This window comes from Medicago truncatula, chromosome 3, assembly GCF_003473485.1.
Source record: "Medicago truncatula cultivar Jemalong A17 chromosome 3, MtrunA17r5.0-ANR, whole genome shotgun sequence".
Taxonomy (NCBI): Eukaryota; Viridiplantae; Streptophyta; class Magnoliopsida; order Fabales; family Fabaceae; genus Medicago; species Medicago truncatula.
The window spans coordinates 49,721,168-49,738,633 of record NC_053044.1 but is presented as its reverse complement, the minus strand read 5'-3'; the positions used below and the strand labels follow the sequence as shown (position 1 = coordinate 49,738,633).

Below are 17,466 nucleotides of genomic sequence, written 5' to 3'. Positions count from 1 at the left end.
AGACTGATTTTAGCATTAAAGTATCATTTGAAGATACCTTCCCCCGAATCAGTCCCACTGCCACATAGGTCACCCACAATAGTAGATGTACAGGTTCACTCGTGTTTTCCGACGACAACATATTTTTCAAGAAATTACTTTTGACCAGGTATGAGGATTAACCTTTGATGTTGTACTCTATATAAAATTGTCAAGAAAACCGTACGAAAAAAGAAGATTGTACCAGATATAATTTAATTGGATCTCCCATTCAGACAATATATCCAAATCACGAGACATAAAAAACAAACATAAAAAAGTATGGTCCATACGGCACTATATCACAGATTGCCAATCAATTTATAAATTAGGGCGATTCTTAATTGACGCACAAATGACATTCGTAGCCCACCTCCTTCAGAGGAAGAATACGACCCATCAACCTATAAGGGATAATCAAGGCTCATCTAGCTGGTCCTGCAGAATCCAAATATAGCTTAACTCAGATTATGATCAATTTGGAGCAATATTAGGAAGAGAGACCAATGATTATTAATTAAAATGCTTTGACAGAAAAATGTTCTGAAAAGGGCGGCTTTTATATTAAAAACATTTTACCTGGACATCAGAAGTCCAAAGGGTGAGGTTGTCTCTCAAAAGTTGCATTATAAGTGTGCTGTCTTTGTAGGATTCTTCTCCCAATGTGTCCAGTTCAGCAATTGCTTCCTCAAAAGCCTATCCAGAAGGAAAAGAATATTGTTTCAGTTCAGTAGATTTTAGAAAAGAAAAGAGAAACACAGAAGGAATAACTTATGTCAATATTTCTAATAGACAATTTTTGGGGGAAGACAGATCAATATTGGGTTAAACTTAATAAGTATGGTAAACAACTCTTTAGCATTATACAATTAAAAAGAGGGGGGAAAAGGTATAAATTTGTTGCAGATGGATAATCCTTTTTTTTCTAGCAAGTGAACTCGAAGTTATCTATAATATCATTGCAGATAAATAACAATATTTCATCGCCAAAGAGAAAAGAGAGAATTCTTGAGAAAGTATGTTTGTTAAGTTCCTTGCAAATGAATGACAATATCTCAGCACCAAAGAAAAAAAGAGAGAATTCTTGAGAAAGTATGTTTGTTATGTTCCTTCCATGTGCAATTTCCCCGTTCTGAGTTAAATTCACTCATTCAAGTAAAACAATACCCAGCTTCACGAGCAAACTTTTAAAACCAATAGAGATTTATTCAATGCAGCATAACTCTCACCAACACAAACCTTTTTTTTTTACAAGACCAACACAACTTTTTTAAAAAAATTATAAGTTTTCCTCACAATAACTTAACCATGAAACTACCAATATCCAGATATTGGCAGTTAGACTACTATGGGTTCATTGTTCATCCAGGTCAGCTACACCAGCCATGTAAAAGAAAGAAGATATCTATCTTACAGATCTAAATTTTCTGCAGTTAGAATTTCATGCATTCGACGCCAACACAGTGTGTAAATCAAAATCATTGGATAAACATTGTATGATTTATATTTTAAGCTAGGTAACTAAGTTTAAAAGAAAGAAAGAAAAAAAAACTCAGAATTTGAATTGTTAGATCTTCATTCAACTACTATGACAGACCAACTCAACCAAGAAAGATTTTGACAGGAGGGAAACTATAAACATGATTTGTCAAGAACTTCACACCATATATAGGGAAAACAGACTACTACCGCAGAGAGAGAAACACAAAAAATTTCAGCTTTCACAGATCTTTTCATAAGATACATAGACACAAACATCAAAGTCAAACATATTTCTTACTAGTCAAAATCTAGTCCAAACATGTCAATTGACCTAAAATTTTCAATGTAATAAACATATCACAAATTAAAGGAAGCATATAGGTACTAGTAATTTAATATAACTTCATAAATCAGAAAAATTAAATTATGACATTACAGATAATAGTATAACATTCATAACTCAACATGAACGAGTAATTTTAAACCAAAACAAGATCAGATTAACACAAACCTGTTTGGCCATGTCACAAGCTTTGTCAGATTGATTGAGAATTTCGTAATAGAAAACAGAGAAATTGAGAGCCAAACCCAATCTTATAGGATGAGTTGATGGAAGATCCGCAGCAGCAATATCCTTAAACACAAAACAATAACAATTAATTAATCAATCTTTCAAACACAAAATAAAACAAAATAATGAAAAAACAAAAACCTGTGCAGCTTTGTAAGACAACATAGTATCCTCAGCAGCAGATTTTTTCTCATCACCAATCTTAAACTCAGCCAAATACCTATGATAATCACCTTTCATCTTATAATAAAAAACCTTACTTTCACTCGAAGAAGCTGAAGGTATAAGATTCGAATCCAACAACTCCAGAATACTACCACAAACATTCGTCAACTCTGATTCAACTTTGGATCTGTAATCCTTCACAAGCACAACATGATCTTCATTCTTTCTACCTTCTTCCTTCTGTTCAATCGAAGAAACGATTCTCCACGCAGCACGTAGCGATCCGATCACGTTCTTGTAAGCGACGGATATGAGGTTCCTCTCTTCGACGCTAAGCTCTGATGATGGTGTGGACCCCACTACAAGCTTCTGCATGAAGGAGACCATCTCCTCGTAGCGTTCAGCTTGTTCTGCGAGTTTTGCTAGGTACACATACTGTTCTCTGTTTAGGTTTTCTGGAATCGCACCACCCATGATTCTTTTTCTCTTTTCTGTTTTGTTGTTTTGTTCTTTCAGTGTTTGTGTCAATGTTTGAGTCACGATGCTGATATTTATACTCGACTGAGTGAACAGAAATCCAATAATTTTTCGTATTAGATAAATTTTTATTTGAATAACATATTTAATTCACTTTTTTTAAAATCAATAAGTGCGTAGATCAATTTTTATTTTTAATAACTTAGTAGATAGAATTCACATTTTTTTAAGATGAATAAGTGCGGTGTTGGGAGTTCAAACCCCGACCTCTATATAATAATGCATGTCCTTACCAACTGAACTATGCTCATGAGAATAAATAAATATTTATTAAAAGGAAAAAACAATTATAAGATAATATAATTTGGTTTTTTAATATGTGATATACTCAACAATCATGTGAAGAACAAAACAATCATGTGTGGGATTGAGCTGTTCCTTTTAGTTTCTTAAGTTTTTGAATATTGTTTGTAAGTTTTTTTATTTGTTTTTAGAGAACTTAAATTGACGAACATATTCTAACTGGTATTTAACTATCACTTACTTGTCTACGATAGTTAAATATCGTGGCTAGAATAATAGTTAATTCTCTTATGCATCTACAGTAGTTATCTATCAATTCCAAGGAGAAAACACATTTTCAAGTAAGAACACAAACAAACAGGTATTCAAATACCATTTAATGCATTTTTAAATTACATGGACAAAGGGGTATTCAGAGATGAAATAATGCTTCTAATCAAAATTGAATAATACCACTCGATGTTCATGCAAAACAACAACAAGAACATACATTTGACATAATTTCAACAACATAATCCATCAACGTAAAACAACATAATAGACTATGGATCTACCAAATTAATTTCTCCATCTAGTTCCTCCATGTAAGCCCTTATTTCTTCGTCGGTACTGGGTTGAATCAAACTTTTCTGAATATCTTCAAAAAGATATGACTAAGGAAGCATCCAACTCGATTGCTCCTTTGGTATTGTACTGACCAAATATCGAGAACATGATTCTCATGTCATCGTTGTTCCTAAGCTTCATCTGGGTTAGCTGAAGGTTGCCATCTGAGTCGGCCCATGGACAACTATCTCAACATTGACCACTGTCATCGTGTCTCTATGATTGAGTCGACGGTTAATTTGGTCCAGTTGATCATTCAAGCCAAAGAGTGTGACATCAACCTGAACCTGTAACAAATTGGGTTTTCCCACTTTTGTAGTAAATTGCAGCTAACTTGGTTTTCACTCATCTACTAGATAAACGTACATGGTTCTTTGTTGTGTTTTACAGCAAATGAACCAGACATCGTCAATTTATATAAGTTTTCGTGCTTCGAGGATAACAAAAATTGTCGATGAAACCTGAACCACACAAAAAATCCCTGCAACAACAGTTAATTGTTGCTCCTATCAATTACAGAGGCTAAACTACACATTTTGCCAAAAACTTGATTTTATGTTTTTTTTTTCATTACTTTATTCAATGATACATTTAATCATTAATACATAAAATCAAACACAATCTATTGAAAAGCAAGTACGTTCATTCATAAATTGTTTAGGTATCAGTGACATTAAACCAGATGCAAATGCAACCAAATAAAAAACAAATTCATCATTTACAACTAAACTAAATAAAAACAATGATCTCAGTCACAGTGCTCGGTGCTCTGGACTGCCTTAACTGCCTCCTTCTTTTGGAAATCATGTATGTAGTGGTTGGGAACATCTCATCCCTAATATCCAATAAAACATTATGCACGTATTCGTATGTTTGACCATCATGCAACCCCGCATCCACCATGTTTATGCAACTTTTGATGATCATCAATGAATTAGGACTACGTCTAGCATGTTCATGCTCAATGATTACCTCTTCATTAGCTATATTATGGGACTCTCCCTCGATAGGTCATAGTACCTTCAGGTGAGATACCTGATAGAACCATACCCACGTATCCTGGTGCATAATGCCATGTATCCCTCACATATAGACCCCTACCAATCTCATGTATGATGTGCAGTAAAAATTCTAAGAAAACCTAAGCTACCTGGGCCACACCAAGAGCAGACATATCTGATAGATGTCTGGAAATGTCATGCACATGTTCATATTGCCTCTTCACCAATCTTGCAAGTGGTGGTACACCTCCCCTCATTCACACATAATTTAACTCTAGTACCGACATATCTTCTCGAATGGCATGGTATCCCAATGATCGTCGTAGGGGTTGAATTTTACGCCGACCACATCCATGCGATCAAGGATTAATTTGTATGCAACATGGCCCCTCCCAAGAACGAAGCGAGAAGCGTGTGGCATGTTTGGGGTATAATATATATGCATCTTATATGGAGATATGCCTATGAAATGATTCATAGCCCAGACCTGAAGAGAGAGAAAAAAACACAATTATAACATATTGTAATTAGAAATATAAAATCAAAAACATAAAGATAAAGATCAATTAAATTATTAAAGTATAATTAATTACATATAGTAGGGTCATGTATTCGTTCAAGAGAGAAACACGACCTTGATCTTTTTCATGACTTTCATACACATTCAATATGCCAAGATTTGTGCAAATGAATAGTGTACAATGTAGTATAAAGAAAAAAAAGTGTATTTTTGTGCTATCACTCAATGGTGCTCGCAAAATTCAATTTCAAATGAATCATTTTGAAAAAAATTAGACCTAATGATTTTAATATTGATCGGAGAATGATCCAAGAAGAAAATTCATGATCATATGGTTTGAGACTCTATCATAAAATACTTATGATGGTCCAAGAATCCTCTATCACTATTCAAGATATGATTTGGAGAACAAAAATCAATCAAAGGAATTTTGACTTTGAGAAAAGTTTCTCATGTTCCTACAAATATCATTTTGGTCATACAAAGTGAAGAAAACATCATAATTTGATGTTTTAAAAGATAACAAAAATATTACAATTATTATTTTGTTATCTACTAGTGTGTTTTGTGAGAAATGTTTCATGAGAATGTTCTTGTTAAGGAGAAGAACATTCTAAGATTACAAGTGAAGTTGAAAACGTCCTTATCAAATCAAATAAGCAAAAGGACATAAATGAACTTTGTGGTACAAATTCAAAAAGAACAAAATATTCTCTATGTCTCCCCAAAAGAATATACTTTGATATATGACATAAATGGAAAGAATATCACATGATTACATAAAGGCTTTGCATATAAAGAAATATTGAAAAAGCATGTGCCTTAAAGAAAGAAGAAAAATAATTTTACAAACAAAGAATGTTCTTGAGAACATTATGGTGAAACTACAAAGGGATAAGGATGATGTCATTATGTCTCATCCATCTAATACAAGATCACAACCGAATTATTACATCATGTGTTCTTAAAGAAAGAAGAAAAAATTGTTCTACAAAGAAAAAATGTTCTTGAGAACATTCTGGTGAAACTACAAAGAGATAAGGGTGACATCCAGGGGCGGATTTACCACCCAGCTAGCCTGGGCACGCGCCTGGGCTCAACCCATACTTTCTTTGCATCGCTACAAGAAATTTGACTTTTAGTTACGGCCAAAATTCGTCACTATAGGGCAAATTTCTGTAGCTAAATCCGTCTTTCATTGCCAAATAGTTATTATTGCATGTTTTCCACCTTTACCTACGGAAAAAATCGTAGGTAATTCTAAGGAGACCATTTTAAAAATATTATGGACCTATACCTACGGTTGTGACTGTCACTAAACCTTATCATTGTTTTATTTTGCCCAAGCTCTATAAATTTTTTGGCTCCGTCACTGATGACATCATTATGTTCCATTCATTTACAACTAATCATAGCTGGTATTATTACAAACTCGTGTGGGTTGTCTCAAAAGGCTTGGAAAGAAAGAATGTTCTTCAAAACATTCTTCACTTGGAATAACACATTTTTTGCAACAAAGCAAATGCACATGGGTTGTTTTGGAACCTCTGTTGTTAATAGCGGCCGCTCCCGGCACGATCGCGGCGCGGAGTGGCAAAAACAGCCTAAAAGTAATTATTAATTATTATGATTATTATTAATTTATTTATTATTGAATGAACCAAGTGATAACAAACCTTATTCACTCAAAAAAAAAAAAAAAAACATAACAAAATCGCAAACGGCAAGCAGCAGGACCAAACTGAAATCGCAAACCTGAACAAAGAGAATGAACAAGAAGCAAGAAACGGCAACACCAAAATCGCAAATCGCAAGCATGAAGAGAAGTAAGTAAAAAAGATAAGATTCAGATTTGAGATGCCTGACTTTTCTGTACAAAAGATAAGACTCAGATTCCTTCTTCTCCTGTTCTGTGCTTTTTTTTTTTAAATATGAGATTCGATTCCTTTTCTCCTGTTCAAATTTCTGAATTTTCAAGTCTGTAACGGAGTCCGTAACAGTGTTTAGCGGCCGTAACGGCGATTTTCCTGTGATTTTTGTTCTCGACGTGAAAAGGTCCAAAAACGGTCACGTTGGCTGCTGATACCGTTTTGTAACGGCCGCAATCCCGGTACCGGTCCGTTTTTTTAAACCTCGTGTGTAATAATCAATCATTGAATTGGATTTCATGAAATTCTCAGCAATTCACTGCTGCAGGCACATGCAACCTTACCGTGTGCCTTCAGCTTCTTCATTGCCATGGATATCACCTCTTAACTTTACAAAACCTTTAGAACCTAAACTAGATCCACCTCCTGAAATCGTTGTTGCGGAAACGAGGAAGAAGAGTAAATATATTACTCATGATGTTGCTATTAATTTGATCAAACGAGAGAAAGATCCGCAACACGCGTTGAAAATATTTAACATGGTATCTGAACAAAAGGGTTTTAATCACAACAATGCTACTTATGCGACGATTTTACAAAAGCTTGCTCAGTTTAAGAAGTTTCAAGCCGTTGATCGAGTTTTGCATCAGATGACGTATGAAGCTTGTAAGTTTCATGAGGGTGTATTTATTAATCTCATGAAGCATTACTCGAAATGTGGTTTTCATGAGAAAGTGTTTGATGCGTTTTTATCTATTCAGACAATTGTTCGTGAAAAGCCATCTCCTAAAGCTATCAGCTCTTGTCTCAATCTATTGGTTGATTCGAATCAGGTTGATTTGGTGCGGAAATTGCTGTTGTATGCCAAGAGGAGTCTAGTTTATAAGCCAAATGTATGCATTTTCAATATCTTGGTGAAGTACCATTGCAGAAGGGGGGATATTGATTCTGCTTTTGAAGTTGTCAAAGAAATGAGGAACTCTAAGTATTCATATCCTAATGTAATTACCTACTCAACATTGATGGATGGACTTTGTCGAAATGGAAGACTCAAAGAAGCTTTTGAACTTTTTGAGGAAATGGTCTCGAAGGATCAGATTGTGCCTGATCCGCTTACTTACAATGTTTTGATTAATGGATTTTGCCGTGAAGGGAAAGCTGATCGCGCTAGAAATGTTATTGAATTTATGAAAAATAATGGTTGCTGTCCTAACGTATTCAATTACTCAGCCCTGGTGGATGGATTATGTAAAGCGGGGAAACTGCAAGATGCGAAAGGGGTTTTGGCTGAGATGAAGAGTTCTGGTTTGAAACCTGATGCAATTACCTACACTTCTTTGATCAATTTCTTCTCTAGGAATGGACAAATTGACGAGGCTATAGAGTTGCTTACAGAAATGAAGGAAAATGATTGTCAGGCTGATACTGTTACATTCAATGTGATACTTGGAGGCTTGTGCAGAGAAGGTAGATTTGATGAGGCTTTGGATATGATTGAGAAACTCCCACAACAAGGTGTGTATTTGAACAAAGGTAGTTACAGGATTGTACTAAATTCCTTAACTCAAAACTGTGAGCTGAGGAAGGCAAATAAGTTATTAGGGCTGATGCTAAGTAGAGGGTTTGTACCCCATTATGCTACCTCCAATGAATTATTGGTTCGTCTTTGTAAAGAAGGGATGGCCAACGATGCTGCTACGGCTCTATTTGACTTGGTGGATATGGGGTTCCAGCCACAACATGATTCTTGGGAACTTTTAATTGACTTAATCTGCAGAGACAGAAAATTATTGTATGTTTTTGAGTTACTTGATGAATTAGTGACATCAAATTCGTGATATCTGCTTTGCAAAATGATATATTTGGTTTGTCGAGCAATTTCTACGTGGAATCCTTCGCCTGAGGCAAAGGATGACACAAAGGTGTATTCAGATAAATTGCAATGGAATTAAAAATCACACTCAATGTGGTAACAACAGACTACTTTGGATGTAATTTTGTTTTCTCAATCTTTAACAGCTTTTGGATTGTTTTAGTAGCAACATATATATCTCAATCATCACCATCTGCATCTCTTAACCCATGTAAATGATCTTTGAGATTGTGCTCAAACTGTTAACAGAACTAAGAACAATAAAGAATTTTGAATTGAGAAAGCAATAACATAGCATGCATTACTTTTTTTTTTTGAATAAAAGACAAAATTATTATTAAGAAATAATATCTGAAAAATACAAAGAGCTGGCATCAGATGGAACATCCTCCATACAAACCTTATCAGGTCCATACAAACCTTATCAGGATCTCTGGTTGCTAATTGGGCCAAAAAATGTGCCAATGCATTGCCAGTTCTTTTTGTGTGAGAAAAAATACATTGGCTAAAGTGAGACCGTAAAGAAAGAATACTATCAATAATAGATCCCAAGTAAAGTCTATTAACTTCTTCAGTTCCATTGAGCATCTGAATCACTCTTTCATTATCACTTTCAAATTGAACCTTTGAAAAACCATATTCTCCTGCAAAAATCATAGCTTGGTATATACCCCAAGCTTCCGCCGTTGTTGCACTCGGAAATCCAAAACGAAACCAAGTTCCAGAGGCCATCGCGAATCCTTCATCATTTCTCGCGACCACTCCAATCCCCCAAAGGTCAGTGCTAGATAAATTAGCATCACTATTCAGTTTTATAATATCCTTCTCAGGTTTCTTCCACTTCACATGTTTAGGAACACTCACCCTGTGCTGAGTTGAAGACGGGAGGGAGCTATCAATGGAATTTGGATCTGCTAGCTGAGCTTTTCTATAGTTGCAGATGCTAGAGTCAGCACGTTGAATCACTATCTCGCCAGGTACGTCAATGTTGTCGAATTTTTTTTGATTACGAGCTTGCCATATACTATATAGGAGCGCTGCTATGTTGATGATGCTGTCTGAATCGTTATTAAGGATAAAATACATAAGCCAATCAGTAAAATCTGAAATTTCAGATGATTGAAAGTTTATCCCCAGTTTGGATCCAAACCACTCTTTCTTAGTAATATCACAATGGATAAAGAGATGGTTAATATTTTCTATACCAGACTCACATCTAGGACACAGGAGGGGACACCTGATGCCTTTTTTGTAAAGTTCATCCCTGACTGGGAGAGCCTTATGCAAGAGGCGCCATAGAAAAACCTTATGTCTAGGAATAGTTTCAATCCCCCACACTCTTTTCCAAACTTGGTCCATTGACCCAGTGTTAGAGGAACCTTGGTCCATGTTGTGCTTCCATATTTGAATGGCTTGATACCCTGTTTTTACAGTATAGTCACCTGTCTCTGAGAAAGTCCACATTAGAGTATTTTCCTTGTCCTTGTAGGTTATGGGAATTTGTTGGATTTGGACTCTATCTATAGGAAGGAAGGTTGCTTCAATGAGAGATTTATTCCATTTAGGAGGAGTACCTTCTAAAAGGTCTTTGACCAGTACAATATTGGGATTGTTGATATTTTGGGAAATAATTTTCAGGCCATTATGGGTTGGAAGCCAGTTATCACCCCAAATTTTAATTTTTTGACCATTCCCTACTCTCCAACAACACCCTTTATTTAAGATCCAAATAGATTGTTGCATACTTCGCGAGGCATAACTAGGATTTACTCCAATGGGTGCCTGAAGAACATTTGTAGTAGGATAATATTTTGCTTTGAAGCATTTGGCTATAAGAGAATTAGGATTATTGTGAAGCCTCCAAATTTGTTTAGCCAGCATGGCTAAATTGAAGTCTCTAAGACTTCTGAAGCCTAGCCCACCTTCAGTTGTAGATTTAAAGAGTTTCTCCTTTCTGACCCAATGTATAGATCTGTTCTCCCCTTTACTACCCCACCAAAATCTGCACACAGCACTTTCAATTCTGTGACAAATTTCTTGGGGTAGAAGGAAGCAGCTCATAACAAAGACAGGGATGGCTTGAACAACAGCCTTTATTAGAACACTTCTACCAGCAAAAGATAATTTGCGCTCTTTCCACCCTTTAAGCTTTTTGATTATTTTATCCATAATGTAGTTAAAATCTTGTACTTTAGATCTACCAAACTGAGTAGGAAGCCCCAAATACTTAGAGATATTATTGGAAGTACTGATGGGCAGCTGATCTTGAAAACCCTTCTTGATGTCTGGACTGAGTTTAGGATTAAAGACCATTTCTGATTTGTCTAGGTTGACCTTCTGCCCTGAAATATTTTGATACAGCTGAAGGGTATCCATGATAAATTTGGCTTCTTGAGTCTCAGCCCTACAAAAGAACAGGCTGTCAGCAGCAAAAAAAAAGGTGTGAAATAGCAGGGGCTGTGTTAGTTATCTGAATTCCATGTATATGTCCATCAGCTTGCCCTTTAGCAATAAGACCAGATAGAACTTCTGCACAAATGATAAAAAGATAAGGAGACAGGGGATCACCCTGCCTTAGGCCTCTGTGAGGGGTAAAATCATTAGAGGGTTGGCCATTTATAAGAATAGAGAAAGAGACAGTAGAAACACATCTCATAATGGTGTTAACAAGATTAATAGGAAAGCCCATAGCAATAAGGGTATTATTAAGAAAGCTCCACTCAATTCTATCATAAGCTTTAGCCATATCTATCTTAATACCAACAAAACCTTTTTTGAAATTTTTTGACATGTGAAGTTTATGAAAAGCTTCAAAAGCTATTAAGATATTGGTAATAAGTCTGTTAGATAGAAAGGCACTTTGATGTTCAGAGATAATAAGGGGAAGCACTTTCTTTACCCTATTGGCTATAGCTTTAGTGATGATTTTAAGAATGACATTGCATAGACTAATAGGTCTATAATCAGAGGGGAGGGTGGGGGACTTAATTTTGGGAATAAGAGCAATATAAGTGTGATTAATACAACTGGGATCACCCTCATGGTTAAGGATGCTGAGAGTTAACTGAAGAACATCCTGCCCGATGATATGCCAGTAATTTTGAAAGAAGAGAGCTGGCATTCCATCAGTGTCAGGAGAGGATGTACGCTTCATGGATTTCATAGCATTAATAACTCTCTTTAGCAGATGTAAATCACAATTTGGTGATCTACCTAACAAAATAAATCTCATACAAACTCATCTTGGATTGCTTAAAGACCAGATTCCATCTAAAGATATTATCTCTCAAATTAAGATTGTAGAAAAAGACCTCTCTAATATTTTGATGCAGGAAGAAGTTTGGTGGGCTCAAAGAGCCAAAATGCAATGGCTTAAGTCATGATAAAGAGAGTTTTAATTTTGTTAGGTAGATCACCATCTGCTAAGCTGGTGTAAAGTAGCTTGAATTTTGACAATACTATCCCCATTAGTCATATTCCAAATATTTTTAACAATATTAAAACTCTCTTTATCATGACTCCACACCTCTTCAAACCTTTGGATTTTCTGCCTTTTAAATCTATGGCCCCTGCATTCACTCTTGTCCCAAAATTCAAGTAAAATAGGAGAATGATCAGAGGAGTATCTAAGTAAATGATAATCAGTGTATCTAGGAAATTGATTAATCCAAGATTCACTAGCACAATATCTGTCAAGCCTTTCTTTGATGTGATTAGAGCATTCTTGGTTATTAGCCCATGTGAACTTGTTACCATGGTAACCAAGGTCAAACAAACCACAGTTGTTAAGAGTCTTTTGAAAAAGAGTAAAAAGGTTCTGATTAGTATGGTTTCCCCCTTGTTTTTCAGAGCTGCTCAGGTGTAAGTTGAAATCACCAAATAAAATCCATTTTTCTGCTTGTTTACTATTAAAGAGATTATTAATAGTGTCACAAGTTAAGTGTTTTTGAGATTGTTAGGGGAAACCATACATACCAGTAGCATTCCAAATCTCATTATTTAAAGGGTCCAAAACATAAAAATCAATCAACATTTTATTATAAGCAATAATGTGAAGATTTACATCATTATGCCAAATAAGAGCAAGACCACCTGACCTACCTCCACCTCCAGTCTCACAATCCACAATTAAGTGGTTCTGAAGGTGGTTATGACACAACTTACTTGAGACTTTAGAATCTGACTGCTTGAGTTTTGTTTCCATTAGGAAAATGATATCTGGACTCTTAGACCTAAGGAGACTTTTATAGGCTCGAACTGCAGCTGGGTTACCTAACCCTCTGCAGTTCCAAGATAGGATCCTCATATTCCTTGGCTGGCCTTGTTGTCAAGGCCTGCCATTATAACATCTCTATCCTTAATCTCCTCAAAATTTAAACTGGTACCACTAGCTGCTGCATTTTTCCTTTTGAGCTTAATTGTTTGTAGTGTGATATCTGGATTTGTCCAACTATTGTGCTGTTCATTCCTTGCTTGTCCTATGTGTTTAGAAGTGGTTTCCTGCAGATTATCCTCTTGTACAGTCAGATCCTCCATCATGTCAGATAAGCCTTTAGGAATGGGGCTAAACTGACCCCCACTTAGAGAATTCCTAACATTGCTCCTGAAAGTTTTCTCCTTTCTTTCAACAAGTCTTCTGCCATAGTTGTTTGAGCGTAACCAAGCACCCCTTGGATTGGTTCCTTCCTTTTCATTATCAGGATTTTCTTCCCTTTTCTGTGAACAGATTTCCTCCGTGTGACCAACTAACCCACAATAAAAGCAAAACATAGGGAGATTTTCATAGCGAAAATCAACCCAGTTGATACCATCTACTTTGTTACCAATGTACAAACCAGCCCTTATGGGATTGTTGATATTGAATTGCACTTTAATCTTCACAAAATTTGCCTTGTCTGGCATCTCATATACTGCAGAGTCAATAACTTCTCCTATTTGTTCACCTATGGCTGTCCCCATCTTAGCAGACCTACAATGCATAGGCAGTCCCCATAATTGAATCCAGAGGGGGACATTAGAAAAATCTAATTCCTTAGGCAGCTTCTTCCTGTCCCATGAATGCAACACAAGCCAAATATTTCTCACAATCCATGGGCTCCCCTTCAAAATTCTCCGAGTATCTTCTGCTTTTTCCATTAAAAATTGGTAAGTTTTCCCTTCCAATTCTACAATCTTGAATCCCACTGGTTTTCCCCAAATCCCATTCAGAGTGTTTTGAATTTGTTGAAGAGGAATTATCTTATTAGAAAGAAACTTACCAATTACACTGTTTTGGCAATTTTTAATGCTTTCTTTGACATAGCTTTCCTGGTAATAGAAGAAAGGCTCCTCTTGAGAGTTTCTTTGAGGAGTCTGTTGGTGCTCAGTAGTGTTGGAGAAAGCCTGATTGTGTGTTTGTTGTTTTCTAACAGGACTGGATTGCTTTGAGTGGCCACCACTGCAAGAGCTTGCACCTTGCTGGTTGATATTTTCCTGATACTGCAGCACAGGTACCATAAGAGGAGTTTGAAGTTTCTGAATCTTGAATGGTCTCATAATATCATTGCCAGTGGGTTGTGTTGAAGGACTCTGTGAATCTTGGATAATTTCTTTGCCGTTACGGGTACTCATGGTTCAAGAATAAGCAGATTTTGACAAGGTGAGAATAATGGAGAGAAAGGTTAAAATTCTCAGAGATAGAACAAGATGGGGCAAAAGGTAGATGATAACAGAATTGAAAAACAATCAAAAACGGAGGAGAACCGAGCAATTAGCTCCACCAAGAACAGTTAAAGTAAAAACTGGAAATAACCAGCAATCATCCAAAGATGCAACCTAAAATACAACTACCCAGAAACACAAGGATTCAGGGAGGAAAACGAGGGATCAAATAACGAGGAAAGGATAGGATGAGGAAAAAGGGGTCACAGAATCTAGCGAGGAGAGATTGAAATTCAAGAAAAAGAAGAGAAGAGGAAGACTAGGTTAAGAACAGAGTGGAGAGACTCATGGTTCCAATCCTAAAGAAGAATGAGAAAAAAGCGATGAAGGTGGATCTTGATTTGAGATACCAGAATCTTGGAGCCTTGAACTAAGAATTTGAGGTTAATCCCATAGCATGCATTACTTGAAAGCGCCAAGTCCAGCTGAGTTTTTTTTTTTTTTTTTTACCAAAAGTCCAGCTGAGTTAAAAGTTGATTTCATGACAGTAAAGATCATGAATATTGGCACCAAAGTATTTAGTTACATCAATTTGGTCCCATACTGTGCAAATTAGCTTTGATGTTGCTTTTAACGTGTCATAATGAAGACCAACAAAATTAAAGAATAAACACAAGGTAGGGAAATCAAAAACCTGTTTGGCCTCATCAGTTTGTAAGCTCACATGCTCTTCTGTTATTGCATTGATCTCTTTGTTCTTGGAAACCCAAATAAACTTACACACCATCACCTCTCTTAGTAATCCTTTCAACCAATTCACTTCTAGAAATAAAGCCTCAGTTCTAGAAATAAAGCCTGCACATGGCATAGACTAAACTTCATACTAAATACCAAATCTTGCATAAGCATACTTGGATGCAAAATCAGAATCAACTATGTCCACAGGTATTTGCAGCATTTTTTTTAGATAAGAGTAGTGTTTTCTTTGACAAGTTAAAAAAGTTTAAAAGGAGTCTATACTAATGATTAGGCTTTTATCTCCCATTTGGTTGATTAATCGAATGCTGTAAGTATATGAACATGTTACATATTCAATATAATCTCATTGCGGTATGAGATGACAACAAGCATTTACTAGTTTCACTTTCATGTGACAGATAATGAATACCTAGTGTGTTATATTATCTCTCATATAGTTTGTTTTATCCAGCATTTGGAATAACAAGAGAAAGTAATTTAAAATCCATTTCATGCTCATTTTAGCTAGATAATGGTTATATTTATCATTTACAGCCGACTTTCTTGCAGGATTTATCAAATTAAACCATGTCATCCTTGGTGCTGCTACTAAAGCATTCTGGAGTTTTTGCAATGTTGTATCAAAGCTTCTGGGAGTAATGTTTGTGATGTATTTCCTCTCTCAAATACAAGTAAAATTAGCTAAAGGCACACTGATTTGGGTTGATATTAATCATTGCAAGCTTGTCACGGTGGCTTGACACAAAGTTACACTTATTGATGAAGGAGGTCTAGGCACCTCACGATATATAAATGAAGCTGCTGCTCTGAAGATTTGTTCGGAGCTGGTTACTTCAGACCATCAATGGGCTGTTTTACTCAATGCTGGATTATGGGATCACATAGTCCTATCTCCTATTGCATTGACTCTTCAATATGGTCTGCTCTTGGTGAATATGGTCATTTCAAGTGTCTTCATGATTGGTATTTACACTACTGTATGCAGGAGTTTATCCTCAAAACCTTCTCGGAAACCAGTCATCCCCCATAACTCCCTCCACTAAAGAGGTGACTTGGCATTCTCCTATTGCTCCCTGGATCAAGTGCAATATGGATGGTACGAAAGTATGGATGGCATCGATAGGGACAAAGATACAACTACTATGGGTTGATTTGCAGTTAATTTAGGTAACTTTTATGTTCTTCATGCTGAGCTTACAGGTGCAACTGTAGCTATTGAAATTGCCTCTAAAAAAGGTTGAAATTACCTTTGGCCAGAGTAGCCCCCCACCCCACCTCAGTAAATGATTCTTGTTATCTAGGGTTCCAATATTGTTGATATATATTAGATAGCATTGTGATGCCTTTGCACCCCTCCCTTACTTATTTTTTATTTTTTTTAGTTAATTTCATTTTAATCTCTTGATGTAATTAAAAAGATAGTTGTATTTTATAAACTATTGCGACCTTAATGTGTAGGTCTGCTGCAACTTGCATTAAAGCTTGCTAATATGTGATAATGAATCTGATGGGTCTGTCGTACTGGTTATTCTATAGGGGTTTTAAAAAAGCATTCCAAAATAACCACATAGATTAAAACAAAGTTAACTGCAGCATATATTATTATTGATTGATTACATTTTTACAATTCTCAGTTTACTCTCTTTTCTGTAGAGTTCTCTCAGCTCCAAAACGAGTCCCCTTCTTTTGCAGATCATTCATTCATTTAGCTTAGCTTAAATAATTATTCAGGAACAAAATTAACTTAAATAGCTAGCTACAAATACTACTAGTAAAAAAATGAATAAATATCGTTATTTGGTTTGCACTACACATTACGTACCAACCATTTACGCTAAACCCTCATGGTATCATCCTCCGCCTTAAGCAGGATTCCATACAAAAGTTACTCGGAATCCTTCTAAAAGTGGTGTTTTTTTTAAATGTTTTTTTCCTTAAAAAAAAAAAAAACTGTGACAGGCCCCTAATAGTTTAATGATTATCTAGTGCTAAAACTTTGTCTTGCTTTGCACTTTGCAGCATGACTGAGTAACCTCAACCTCTGCTAAGACAAAATTTACAGACAATTTCAGGCAGTATGCTCATTAAGGCATGATATGGACTCTACTGCATACTCCTCAACATTAGCATATAAAAATGTTTTTTTTTTTGAAAAATCTAAGGAATGCAAACACAATGACAAG

At 35.8% G+C, this 17,466-nt stretch overlaps 2 protein-coding genes and 1 long non-coding RNA gene across 3 annotated transcripts; 2 read left to right on the top strand and 1 right to left on the bottom strand.

The window, feature by feature from the left end:
* Nucleotides 1-202: 202 nt before the first annotated feature.
* On the bottom strand, nt 203-2,770 carry LOC11420882 (14-3-3-like protein B). The gene is made up of 4 exons (XM_003602893.4): nt 2,213-2,770; nt 2,012-2,134; nt 598-714; nt 203-456 (listed from the first exon to the last, which is right to left on the bottom strand). The coding sequence occupies exons 1-4, from the start codon at nt 2,708-2,710 to the stop codon at nt 436-438; spliced, it is 759 nt and encodes a 252-aa protein (XP_003602941.1). The 5' UTR covers nt 2,711-2,770; the 3' UTR covers nt 203-435.
* A 4,060-nt stretch (nt 2,771-6,830) lies between these two features.
* On the top strand, nt 6,831-16,791 carry LOC120579455 (uncharacterized). Its single transcript, XR_005645318.1, has 3 exons — nt 6,831-6,969; nt 14,296-15,469; nt 15,833-16,791. It is a non-coding gene; the product is annotated as an uncharacterized lncRNA (long non-coding RNA).
* Nucleotides 6,964-9,053, top strand: LOC11420881 (pentatricopeptide repeat-containing protein At5g18475). The gene has a single exon (XM_024779462.2). It carries the CDS (start codon nt 7,311-7,313, stop codon nt 8,847-8,849), a length of 1,539 nt encoding a protein of 512 aa, XP_024635230.1. The 5' UTR covers nt 6,964-7,310; the 3' UTR covers nt 8,850-9,053.
* Nucleotides 16,792-17,466: the final 675 nt, after the last annotated feature.